Source organism: Ips typographus, linkage group LG3 (genome assembly GCF_016097725.1).
Source record: "Ips typographus isolate SLU linkage group LG3, UJ_Ityp_2.0, whole genome shotgun sequence".
In the NCBI taxonomy this organism is placed as follows: Eukaryota; Metazoa; Arthropoda; class Insecta; order Coleoptera; family Curculionidae; genus Ips; species Ips typographus.
In genome coordinates this window covers 19,029,629-19,042,842 of record NC_138424.1, presented here as the reverse complement: position 1 = coordinate 19,042,842, position 13,214 = coordinate 19,029,629, and the positions used below count along the sequence as shown (strand labels likewise).

The 13,214-nt window shown below is 37.2% G+C and overlaps 1 protein-coding gene across 3 annotated transcripts; it reads right to left on the bottom strand.

Annotated features, from left to right (window-relative positions):
• Positions 1-3,050: 3,050 nt before the first annotated feature.
• Positions 3,051-10,584, bottom strand: LOC145726114 (uncharacterized). 3 transcript variants are annotated; one of them, XM_081975069.1, is made up of 24 exons: positions 10,424-10,584; positions 10,104-10,376; positions 9,971-10,050; positions 9,772-9,920; positions 9,478-9,717; positions 9,082-9,425; positions 8,915-9,027; positions 8,648-8,864; positions 8,413-8,592; positions 6,390-6,576; positions 6,194-6,336; positions 5,871-6,140; positions 5,690-5,815; positions 5,430-5,639; positions 5,276-5,377; positions 5,017-5,218; positions 4,850-4,965; positions 4,357-4,469; positions 4,107-4,307; positions 3,809-4,058; positions 3,637-3,759; positions 3,533-3,583; positions 3,389-3,480; positions 3,051-3,336 (listed from the first exon to the last, which is right to left on the bottom strand). In XM_081975069.1, the coding sequence occupies exons 1-24, from the start codon at positions 10,433-10,435 to the stop codon at positions 3,120-3,122; spliced, it is 4,011 nt and encodes a 1,336-aa protein (XP_081831195.1). In that variant the 5' UTR covers positions 10,436-10,584; the 3' UTR covers positions 3,051-3,119. The 3 variants fall into 3 exon arrangements, with proteins under 3 accessions (XP_081831195.1, XP_081831197.1, XP_081831196.1); XM_081975071.1 differs by having other exon boundaries at positions 5,883-6,140; XM_081975070.1 differs by having other exon boundaries at positions 9,481-9,717.
• Positions 10,585-13,214: the final 2,630 nt, after the last annotated feature.

Sequence of the window (13,214 nt, the reverse complement as noted above, 5' to 3'; positions counted from 1 at the left end):
TTTAGAGCATGTTTTGACAGTTTTGACGTTAGTGACAGTCGTCACGTGATTGTAGAACACCATCTAGTTAGACGGTCACGTGACAATTAGCAAATTAACTGTCATAAATCTCAGAAACACGTTTTATATCAAATACTGCAAGAAAACGTTTCTAAACCTTGATTTTTGCAACTTTAGAGCATTGTTTGACAGTTTTAACGTTACTGACAGTTGTCACGTGATTGTAGAACACCATTTAGCTAGACGGTCACGTGATAATTGTCAAAATAACTGTCATAATTCTCAGAAACACGTTTTATATCAAATACTGCAAGAAGACGTTTCTAAACCCTGATTTTTGCAACTTTAGAGCATGGTTTGACAGTTTTTACGTTAGTGACAGTTGTCACGTGATTGTAGAACACTATTTAGCTAGACGGTCACGTGATAATTGTCAAAATAACTGTCATAATTCTCAGAAACACGTTTTATATCAAATACTGCAAGAAAACGTTTCTAAATCCTGATTTTTGCAACTTTAGAGCATGTTTTGACAGTTTTGACGTTAGTGACAGTCGTCACGTGATTGTAGAACACCATCTAGTTAGACGGTCACGTGACAATTAGCAAATTAACTGTCATAAATCTCAGAAACAAGTTTTATATCAAATACTGCAAGAAAACGTTTCTAAACCCTGATTTTTGCAACTTTAGGGCATGGTTTGACAGTTTTGACGTTAGTGGCAGTCGTCGCGTGATTTTAAAAGACTATTTAGCCAGACTATAAAGTGACAATTGTCAAAATAACTGTCATAATTCTCAGAAACACGTTTTATATCAAATACTGCAAGAAAACGTTTCTAAATCCTGATTTTTGCAACGTTAGAGCATGGTTTGACAGTTTTGACGTTAGTGACAGTCATCACGTGATGTAGAACACTATCTAGTTAGACGGTCACGTGACAATTGGCAAATTAACTGTCATAAATCTCAGAAACACGTTTTATATCAAATACTGCAAGAAAACGTTTCTAAACCTTGATTTTTGCAACTTTAGAGCATTGTTTGACAGTTTTAACGTTACTGACAGTTGTCACGTGATTGTAGAACACCATTTAGCTAGACGGTCACGTGATAATTGTCAAAATAACTGTCATAATTCTCAGAAACACGTTTTATATCAAATACTGCAAGAAGACGTTTCTAAACCCTGATTTTTGCAACTTTAGAGCATGGTTTGACAGTTTTTACGTTAGTGACAGTTGTCACGTGATTGTAGAACACTATTTAGCTAGACGCTAAAGTGACAATTGGCAAATTAACTGTCATAAATCTCAGAAACAAGTTTTACATCAAATACTGCAAGAAGACGTTTCTAAACCCTGATTTTTGCAACTTTAGAGCATGGTTTGACAGTTTTTACGTTAGTGACAGTTGTCACGTGATTGTAGAACACTATTTAGCTAGACGCTAAAGTGACAATTGGCAAATTAACTGTCATAAATCTCAGAAACAAGTTTTACATCAAATACTGCAAGAAAACATTTCTAAACCCTGATTTTTGCAGCTTTAGGGCATGGTTTGACAGTTTTGACGTTAGTGGCAGTTGCCACGTGATTTCTAAAGACTATTTAGCTAGTCTATGAAGTGGCAATTGTCAAAATAACTGTCATAATTCTCAGAAACACGTTTTATATCAAATACTGCAAGAAAACGTTTCTAAACCCTGATTTTTGCAGCTTTAGGGCATGGTTTGACAGTTTTGACGTTAGTGGCAGTTGCCACGTGATTTCTAAAGACTATTTAGCTAGTCTATGAAGTGGCAATTGTCAAAATAACTGTCATAATTCTCAGAAACACGTTTTATATCAAATACTGCAAGAAAACGTTTCTAAACCCTGATTTTTGCAACTTTAGGGCATGGTTTGACAGTTTTGACGTTAGTGGCAGTTGTCGCGTGATTTCAAAAGACTATTTAGCCAGACTATAAAGTGACAATTATCAAAATAACTGTTAAATCTCAGAAAATCGTCTTGAATCGAAAAAAAATTCTAGCGAAATTTTGACAATTCTGACAATAGTGACAGACATCACGTGGTTTTAGAGAATAATTTGGGGTAAGAAAATGACTGTTTTAAGCGCATTTTTAGAATCCTTATTAAATTTCCTATTCGATAAACTGAAAAAGTATATAAAAAGTTTCAAAACCAACAAAATAGCTATAACGTAATTAAAAACGGTAGATTATATACAGAAAACAGAACGGTAGAAGAACTACAAAAACTGTAGTATACAGTTTTAACGGTAGACCTGACAACAATGTTTGTAAGTATACAGGGTCAGTCACAAAGTATACTAACTTTCTTAATTCAAACCTAATACCCTGTACAGGGTGTTACAAATTCGATGCATTAACATTGGTCACGTCATGCGCTTTTATTTACTAAAACAATATGCAAACATTGAGAAAATCAGTAGTTTTACAGATATTTGCAATATTCCAGACTTTTTGGATATCCTGTATAAACAGTATTCTTTAAAGCATCCGGAGTAAATCCAGTCATGTCCTTCACGCTTAGTAAATAGCCGATTTACTGCGTTTACACAGACAAGTTATAATGGAAATATTATATAAACGTGCAGTCACAAAATTCCATCCGCACCAATAAAATGCTTATTAATATGTTTTTTATATGCTTTTTTAATATACAGGGTGATTTTCTAGGAAAATTTCCGTCCTTGCCTGTTTTCGGTATATTTTTACAATTGCAGTTAGTTTTAGGATTAGGATAGTTTGACAGTTCAAAAAATGACTGTCAACTAGTTGGATGGCAGAAATGATAGTTGTTGCGCAAAATCTGGTGACATCTGTACTCAACTCTATGAGTTAGAAAGTACAAATGGCGCTCCCAAATCTAGGAACAGCCAAAAGAGGATTGGGATTGATAAACAAAAAACAAAACCTCACCATTTTTAACCAATCAGATCGGTGTTTACCGAATGATGCGACATTAATAGGGCTGTTATGCAGCTTTTAACTTTTTACGTTCTTACATAAGTAATAATGATCATTTTTGTTTTGGTGAGTTTATATATTCAACATTTCGTTTATATTTTCAATCTTTTTCAAAGTGCTCACACTAACATTCGCTCCTAGCTCCATCTGACGACATATGACTGGAACTCCTCACCATGTGAAGCAAATGAATACAATCTGCCGGATCGACTTTCCCTTCCTCCTTCAATTGCATAACAGCAGCCAGGAGCAGTTTTTGCGTATTCTTCAATTGTTCTCCAAAACTTTTTTCAGTTTCCAACTTCATTTCGGTTTCGTGCAGTTTCATGCCAATCTCCGACCTTAAATGTTTTGTTTTCATTGATTTGTATTAAGTATAACTGTCTCCCTCACTTTTCTAACTGAACTAAACTAATTTGTTTCTGCAGATCTACAATGTCCAACTCTAGACTGTGGATTTTGGTGATGTTTTGCTGAAGTTCTTCCTTTAAATCAAAGTTTAGTCTTTAGTAGTTACAGAGTACACAACAGTTTTACCTGTAAAGTGGTGTCACTTTGTTTAACCCCTTCTAGTTGAGCTTCCTGTATCTAAAAATGCTCAAACTATTTTAAGAGTAAGTGGAAACTACACTTAACAGAACCTGATTTTGTAATGTCGCACATTTTGCCTCCAGCTTAGACTTTTCTTCCTCCAATTTGCTTGAAGATTTGAACGAATCTTCAAGCTTTAAAGACAACACTTCTACATGGAGAAGAAGATCTTCCTACAAAGTTTTGCTGTAAACTGTAAAGCGTCTATTGCACCTTATTTACCCTGTTTTTTTCAGAGTGCTCAAGTTGAGATTTAACTTCCGACAACTGGTCCATTAACCTCTGCTTGGCATTCTTCTCTTCCACCAACTCTTTGATGCTTTTCAAAAATTTACTGGACACTTCTTTGTGAATTTGGGATAATGTTTCGTAAGCCGCTTTTTCATTACCTAACCGGTTATTTAACTCTTGTGACTGTGAGTGCAGCTTTGAGATTTCTTTCTCGGCCTTCACTTCTACTGCCTCACGTTCCCTATAGTACACTTATTACCTATTGTGTAGTGTGTTTTGAGTTGTATACCTTGCTACTTCCGCTAGATGCTTCTTATAAAACACGTAATCGTCCTCTTTTTGATCTAGGACGATTTTGAGTTGCGATTCCAACACCTCAAATTCGTTCTTCAGGTGGGTGAGGTGAAGCTGCGTTTTGTTGTGCTGGTCTTGGAGGTTGTTTAAAGTGACCTCCAGATCTGATTTAGCTGATTTGAAAGAAGCACATTCCCTGATAATAAACTGTTTAGTGATAATCTAAGTTTAAGGTTATTTGATACAGTTGGGATTGTTCCAGTTCTTCCTTCAGGCGATTCAGCTTTTTTTCGTACAGTTCCTTTACATTTCCCAGGTCTGAGATCTCTAAGATTCTCTTTTCTTTAAGCTCCAAAGACTAAAAAATACAGGATGATTAACATTCAGTGAGCTGAAATTGTCACAAATTTTCAGGAATTAGAAAAGAAACTATTATGAAGAGCTATATTCTATATGTTCTACCAAACTATCAATTAATTGATGATGAACTGATGATTTTATCAATTGTATCAATAGTTTTGGAACGTTTTCATGTTTCCACTTCATAACGACCAGCTAAAATAAATTGGTGCCTATGGTTCAAATGAATGCCAGGTTTTCCGGATAGAATTCCGCTCAGAGGAGACTCAGAAAATCCCTTTTGTTACATTGCTACTGAGAGATCAGAAAGTGCTGTGCCATGATTAGGAAAATTATTAGAATTTACATAATTTATTTGTGTATTTTCTTTAGAATTACCTGTTTTAGTTCGCGAATTTCTTGAATATACTGATAAATCAGGCCTTTGCTTGCATCCAACTCATTCTGGAACTCACACTCTCTTTCTTCGGCTGCTTGAAGATTTTCCTCAAAATCTTTTTTTGTTTCATTCCACCAATAGTGCCTACCAAATTCCTGCAACTCACCATAAACCACTTTTGCAATCAACACACTCATACGCTCCAACTCTTGGATCAAACTGTCTCTTTGATTGTTCAACTGCACGTTTTCTTGCCAGACATTTTCTCGTTCCTTTTGCAGATCTTCTGTAAGTTTAACTTGAGTTTTCAAAGTGTTTCTAGCATCGTCCAGTTCTTCTTTGACTCGCGTCAATTGGTCTGTGCTAACCTATTGATTTGAACGTTATACTAAATTCGTTGTGGAGTATTTGATTATTAATTATACTTTAACAGAATGTCTTGCATCATCCAAGTCTTTTCGTATTTTCTCCATGTTGTTTTTCAGGTAATCGTTGCTGTTTTGGAGGTGCTTATTTTCACTTCTCAACTACAAATTGAAGAAGGGTTACTAAAGTTATATGAAATTTACGGTTACTCACCTGTTCGATTAGTTTTTTCAGTTGCTTCAAGTTGTAGTCATACTTTGTAGACTGATTCTCCAGTTTTTCCTTAGATTGTTTCTGTAGTTTCTCTTGACGGTCCAATTCTTTTCTTAACTCTTTCACCTCTTCAATTTTTATCGTAGAGTCTTTAGTCAGTGAAGCAAACTTGTTTTCTTGTTCTGAGAGTTTGGTTTTTAGCTGCTCAATCTATGAAAATATCTATAAATACTAAAAACTGGTAGGGCTTGGAAACTAACATTCATCTCCAGCTTGTACTTCTCCTTTACAACCAAATCTTTCTCTTCTGCCATAACTTTTAGGTCATTCAAAAGAACCTTGATCGCTGTTCTTTCATGGCGTTGTTTTTCCTCAATTTTCTGCATCTAAACTCCATATAAACCTAGCATCGTCTTATATCAAACTTAAGACACAACTTACTTGGCAATTCACGGTTTTCACCATTTGTTCCTTGGACTGGCCCAGTTCTGCGTTCTTTTTAACCTCACTGTCTAGAATGTTGTTCAACTTTTCTTTCAGTTGCGACACCTCACTTAGTTCCTGGCACAGATTTAATTTTTCTTTGGATGCTTGCTTGTGCATCTGGTTCATTTTCTGGATATTTGCTTTCAAATGGATGATAACACTGTCTCTATGAGTAATTTCTTCTTTCAACTTTTCACCTTGCTGTTTGTTGTATTCTGCGATGAGCTGCAAAGGAAAGCGACTGACGATACTGTGCTTTATCGTTAGTGGAAGTGTACTGAAAGTTTGCTGGTCTCGTTAATGGCGTTGGACAAGTCTTCTTCTAGACGGTTAAGTTTGGAGAGTTCAGCCTTTAGATGCTGAACAACGGTTTTCATCATATGTTTGTCTTCCAGGTATTTCATTCTTTCTGCTTGCAGAGCTTTACAAAGTTCATTTACTCCTGAAGTACTTTTAAAGTGCTGGGAAACTTACAGATTACTGTCTGATGTTCTGTGTCCAATTTTTGTCGAACGTTCAAGTTCTCCTCGTTCAATCTTTCCAGTTCTTTGACTTGTCTTTGGATGGTTTTGAATGTCATCTCCTGGTTAGCCATGGTGACGGCTTTCTCCTGCATGGAATGCTCCACTTGGGCTTTCAGATCCGCATTTTCATTTTTAACCTACATTTTGTTATATTAGTTTATCGATTTGGTGCTAGCAAATGGTTTTTAACAGTGACTTTAAATTACAGTGAACGTCCAAGAAGTACACTGATTTTGAGGGAATATAGGTACAAAAGTTCCCATAGCTAAGAGAATTACTTTTTAAACTAGAAGAAATATCTGGACTCTCCAAATTGTAATCCCCTTAAACTATATCTGTTAGCTCCACGGTGACAAAACTTTACTCTATTTGTCAAAAGCAAAAACCAAATCAGAAATACCAACACACTCCAATTATACATTTGCTAAAACCAGCATCAACATCCGGATTACAGATGATATAGATCTTTGTTACCTTATTTGCTTTAAAAGATATTTCATAATAACTACATTCCAGGAATTTCCAAGCTTAAACTAAACCAGTATAAATAGCAAAGTAAACTACAGTAGTGCAACAACCAGGCAAAGAATAACTCGCTGAAACATTTGGTCCTTCGAACCTACAAAAAGTATCAATTTTGCACTTCAAAGATCTTCATTATTCATTACGAAAGACTGCTGAGACAGCTTAATTTTCCCCAGTGGCTATAAACAGAATTTTTTAGCAATACCAACCTAAACATTTGGTCCTTTGAGCCGGATCCATAAATTTCATGGCAACGGGATAGTTTCTGCCGAAAAATGAAGCTTTAAGACAGATGAACAAAACTGACAGATATTTAGGTTAGGTTGGTCTTTAAAACCCAAATAATCTAACTGTTAAAAACATACACCAGGTTTTCCTGCAAAGCACAAAGAAGGCAACATAGAGGCAAACTCTTCACACTTTTTAGTAGCTAAGATGGTAAGGAAAGAAGCCACTTATCCAAAAGAGTAGACTAGACTAAACAAAAAGTCCTTTAACGACCTTACTTCTTCTTCTTCAATTGCCTTATCCCTTACTACGTTGGCTATTAATATTGGGATTCGAACTTTATTAGCATCTTGTCTAAACAATTGGATAGATGACAGGCCAGACCACTTTCTTATATTTTGCATCCCAAAGTTTCTTCTTTTACCCGGATTGTCCACTTTGCCCTGAAGGATAAGCTGCTGAAGGCGATATTTGTCGTGTCTCATCAGATGGCCAAAGTATTCCAGTTTCCTTTTCTTTACCATGAATGTGACTTCTTGCTGTTTGCCGATTCTTCTGAGTACTTTATGACGTGATTCTTCCAGGATATTCGGAGAACACGCCGATATATCCACATTTCAAAACCCAAGATCTTTTTCAAGTCCATGCTTCTACTCCGTATGGCAAGACTGTGAATATGTAGCATTTTATCAGTCTAATTTTTAGTGGTAGAGTTGGTCTAAGAAAATTTGATCTTGCCTTCTCAATCCTGGATTTGACTTCTATATTCATGTCCTATTGACTGTGGACAACTGTTCCTAAATATATGTATTTGTCAATGTGCTCTATGGGTGTTTGGTCTAGTTCACATCCACTTTGTTTTTGAGATATTTAGTTTTAGTCCGAATTCCTCAGACTATCTGTAATAGACTCTGAAGATCTTCAAGACTACCAGCTATGATGGCAGTGTCGTCAGCGTATCTAATGTTACTGATGAGTTCTCCATTCATCTTTATTCCCTCTATGGCATCATGAAGCGCCTCATCAAACATCGCTTATGAGTATTAATTGAAAAGTACAATTCTTCCGAAAATTTCCCAGCTACCTGTTATAATTCCATTACCTTTATAGTCTACTCTATCATATCAATTACTAGAATTGTTTAATTGTGGAGAGATCATAAATAAACATTCTATAAAACTTAAATATTTAAAACCCTCTAATAGTATCATTTATACAACCTTATCCAACTCTCGTTTGAACGAATCGGTTTGTTCCATCTGCTCGAACATATCTCCAGCTCCGGACTCTGCCAATATCCTATTCAATGTGGCCACCTCATGTTGGAGCGAACAGTTTTCACTGGTAATGTTCGCAATAAACATCTTGGTTTGTTCCAGCATTTTGTCTTTTTCTTCCATCTGAAACCAGATATGCTGTTTTATTACGCAAAAACTAACAATACAGATACAGTACTTGTTTTAATCGATTTTCGGTGATTGCTAGGTTTTGGAGCAAACCGGACTTTTCCACCTCAAATTGCTGTGTAACTTCCTGAATTTTTAGTGTTGAACTCCTTGTCTGGTCTTCTAGACTCAAACATTTTTGTTCCAACAGTTGCTTCTCCTGTACTATAGAAGTTTGAGTCTCGAGTCGCTTGATTGTGTCCGCAATCTCTTCGCGTAATGCCATTCTGTTAGTTGTGCGGTCAGTAAATTTAACAACCCCACAAAATGTTCATACATGTCTTTGTCTTTTATTGCTGTGTCTGTGTTAGCTTTCACCAGCTCTGCAGCCAGTTCGTTAATACAGGCCCTACAGATGTGCATTAAGTCAGCAAGGCTGTTTTCCCTAACCTACAGGATGATATACTATATCTAAAACGTTACACAACCTGAGGAATCGGAAACCTCAATTCTAGTCCAGTTCAACTGAGTAAATTGTCTTTTAAGGGTGTCCAAGTCACTCAAAACTACTTGGCTTACAACACCTGTTTCTTGCAAAATTCGTTCTTGAGAATCCAACTGGATACTGAGTGAAACCCGTTCGATTTCGTAGTCAGTTTTCATTTTGTGGAATGCACTTTTAAGGCTCTGCATTTTGGTTACGTATTCTCTCAGCTGATCCTCCATTGTGTTGTTCTGCTTTTGGAAGAGACCCAACTCACTTTCCAAGCACTCCATCTTCTTGAACAGTGATTCCAGCTTGCTTTGCAGCTTCTCATTATGACGCAGGACTGATTCCAGCTGATTTTCTATAGACAAAAGATTTTTCTAGGTTGTAGTCTTGTTGTTTTCTGCTTTTACCACCGATATGACTTTTATGCTCTCTACCAAGCTTGCAATCCCTTTCGCACTTCCTGTACACTATTTCATGCTCAATTTGCAGCTGCCTATTTTGCCTGACCACATCCGTTAAAGCGTCTTGCAAAGCTTTCTGGTTGGTTCTGCTAATTTCCACTTGTTGAGCCCAAATTTCGTTGGATAGCAAGCAGGACCGTCGTTCGGCTTCCCATTGAAGTTTTGTATGATTGGAAAGAACGTTTCCTGTTAATTAACCAGCACTTTAATAGCTGCAGTGCGTGAATAACTTTACCATACTAATTTCAGCTTGAGCAGTATGATCAGCCAAATATTTCATCAGTAAATTTATCAAATAAGCCTCGTTTTCATGCAAACTGTTCATTATCTCTTGAAGATATTGCAGGGCGTCTACGTGTCTGATGTTCAGGGAGGGTTTTTCAAAGTAGCTTAAAACCTACAGTTAGTTTACCAAGAAGAATTCCACAGAAAAACTTACATGAAGGAGGTCAGAATCATTTCTCCGTAGTCACAACTACCTTCTTTAGACTGATCTTTTACGTGTGTTTTGCTTGAACCCTACTCAAAAACTAAATTGAATTGATAATCAATTATCAAACATGCGTACGAACATTGGATGTGTTGGTTTCACTGCAAGTCCACAAAATATCATGATTGACGCCGCATTTCTTCTCGTAGCTTTCACACTGGAGCTCCACTTCTTCCCCAACTGACTTTTGAGCCAAAGATAAAGTGCTGCATTCGCTCAAGTTTTGAACAGAGTCCTGAAGACTTTTCGATAATTTGCTGCCACTTTTGAGGGTTTTTCTTCGGGCTTTTCGCACTAGGATTGAGAAAATATTGGAGGATTTGCGTCGTTTTATGTCGGTTGAGTTTGGATCAAGCTGCAACAGAAATTGGAGAAGAACGTTGTGCCAGTGTCTGGAAATACCTTTTCGTTCATTTTAAGAAGTGGACTGCCATATAAAATTGTTGATTTGTGCTGTTACTTAGACATTTGTCACAATTATGTCATAATTTAATTAGGAATTTGTGATGCCAACTCCCTTGGGGAGCGTTTATGTAAATAGCAGTACTGATTGGATTGAATTGAAGCTGAAAGCTGCTTTTTTGACCAAGCACTTCAGGAAATAAGAATTTGTTTGTTATGACTTCATAGAATGTAAATGTCTGGCTGGTTTCACTAATAGGACTTCTTGGTTCAACTCCCTCATCCACGTTTATCTCGGAGCAGGAACATCTTCAAATAAATCAAGAAAATTGTAGAACACCATTGTGCTTAGATTAATAAGAGGTGTTAGAATAAGTTGTCAGACAAAATGATACAGTTTATTTTCAGAAATGATCTAAAAAAGATGATGTTACATCAAATAAACATCATGGAGAATTGAAGACGAAAGCGGCTGAAGATATCAAAGTTTCACAAAAAAGAAGAAGAATTTTGAAACAAGTTACAAAAACAACCAGAAAACAGTTACAAGTGATAAAAAACTGGTTGAACAACTTGAAGACACAACTAGAAAACTCAGAAGGATTTGAATTAGGTAATTCCATCATTTTATCAATGAAGAAAGCAACTTTGCTATCAAAAGTTACATATAACAGTCCTTTGAGAATGCCAGAAATCTCTGAAATACTCCAATAATTTGCCAAAAGCCTCAAAGAGCCAACCGACAGTGCCAGTGGTCACTAAGTGTTCTTTGACAATGCCAGAATCCTCTTAAATACTCCGGATGTCGACCAAAAATTACAAAAAGCCTCAAAACAGAGACCAGACTGAGAGCCCACTGACAGAGTCATATTTCTCTAAATCTCCCTTGACAGTGCCAGAGGCCACTAAGTATTCTTTGACAATGCCAGAATCCTCTGGAATATTCCGGAAGTCTATCAAAAATTGCAAAAATCCTCACAAGAGCCTACTGACAGTGTCAGAGATCTCTAAATCTCCCTTGACAGTGCCAGAGGCCACTAAGTGTTCTTTGACAATGCCAGAATCCTCTGAAATGCTCCGAAAGTCTTCCAAAAATTGCCAAAAGTCTCAAAGAGACTACTGACAATGCCAGTGGCCACTATAAGCATCCTTTGACGGTGCCACAATCCTCTTAAAACCTCCGACACCCTTCCAAAATTGACAGAAGCCTCAAAAAGTCCACTGACAGTGTCAGCGGTCACTAAGTGTTCTTTGACAATGTCAGAATCCTCTTAAATACTCCGACATTTTTCTAAAAATTGCAAGAAAGAGCAAACTGAGGGTGTCAGAGGCCACTAAGTGTCCTTTGAGAGTGCCAGAGGCCATCAGCAAGTGTCCTTTGATAATGCCAGAAGCCTCAAAACGTCCACTAACAGTGTTAGGGGTCACTAAGTGTTCTTGGACAATGCCAGAATCCTCTAAAATGCTCCGAAAGTTTTCTAAAAACTGCAAGAAACCTCAAAGAGCAATCTGAGAGTGTCAGAGGCCAGGAAGTGTCCTTTGAGAGTGCCAGAGGCCATCAGCAAGTGTCCTTTGATAATGCCAGATTCTTCTGAAATATGACAGAAGCCTCAAAACGTCCACTAACAGTGTCAGAGGTCACTAAGTGTTATTTGACAATGTCAGAACCCTCTAAAATGCTCCGAAAATCTTCTAAAATTTGCAAGAAACCTCAAAGAGCCCACTGAGAGTGTCAGAGGCCACTAAGTGTCCTTTGAAAGTGCCAGAGGCCATCAGCAAGTGTCCTTTGATAATGCCAGATTCTTCTGAAATCTGATAGAAGCCTCAAAACGTCCACTAACAGTGTCAGAGGTCACTAAGTGTTATTTGACAATGTCAGAACCCTCTAAAATGCTCCGAAAGTCTTCTTAAATTTGCAAGAAACCTCAAAGAGCCCACTGAGAGTGTCAGAGGCCACTAAGTGTTCTTTGACAATGTCAGAATCCTCTAAAATGCTCCGAAATTTTTCTAAAAATTGCAAGAAACCTCAAAGAGCAAACTGAGGGTGTCAGAGGCCACTAAGTGTCCTTTGAGAGTGCCAGAGGCCATTAGCAAGTGTCCTTTGATAATGCCAGATTCTTCTGAAACATGAAAGAAGCCTCAAATCGTTCACTAACAGTGTCAGAGGTCACTAAGTGTTCTTTGACAATGTCAGAAACCTCTAAAATGCTCCGAAAGTCTTCTAAAAATTGCAAAAAATCTCAAAGAGCCTACTGAGAGTGTCACAGGCCACTAAAGTGTCGTTTGACAATGCCAGACTCTTCTGAAATACTCCGAAAGTCTTCAAAAAATTGCCAAAAGCTTCAAAAAGACTACTGACAATGCCAGTGGCCACTAAGCGTCCTTTGACGAAGCTACAATCCTCTTAAATACTCCCAAATTCTTCTAAAATTGACAGAAGCCTTAAAAAGTCCACTGACAGTGTCAGAGGTCACTAAGTGTTGTTTGACAATGCCAAAATCTTCTAAAATGCGCCGAAAGTCTTCCAAGAAATGCAAGAAACCTCAAAGAGCCCACTGAGAGTGTCAGAGGCCACTAAGTGTCCTTTGAGAGTGCCAGAGGCAATAAGAGTTTGAGGCGTGATGCATCAAAGAGACGCAATTAGTTGACATATTTTACAGTTTCACCGCACTATTTAATAAGTTTTGACAGCTGTCAGGTGAGGTTGACTTAGGGACACGCTGTCTTAGGAACACCCTGTATACTAATGGATTAACTAGGAATAAAGTAGACACAAATATCTACTAGATTC

What these genes read in the sequence shown, in the direction of transcription:
- LOC145726114 (XM_081975069.1), bottom strand. An exon ending in TACTGCTCAAGCTGAAATTA is followed by an intron (nt 9,718 to 9,771) that starts GTATGGTAAAGT and finishes GTTAATTAACAG; the next exon opens with GAAACGTTCTTTCCAATCAT. An exon ending in GCAATAAAAGACAAAGACAT is followed by an intron (nt 8,865 to 8,914) that starts GTATGAACATTT and finishes CACAACTAACAG; the next exon opens with AATGGCATTACGCGAAGAGA.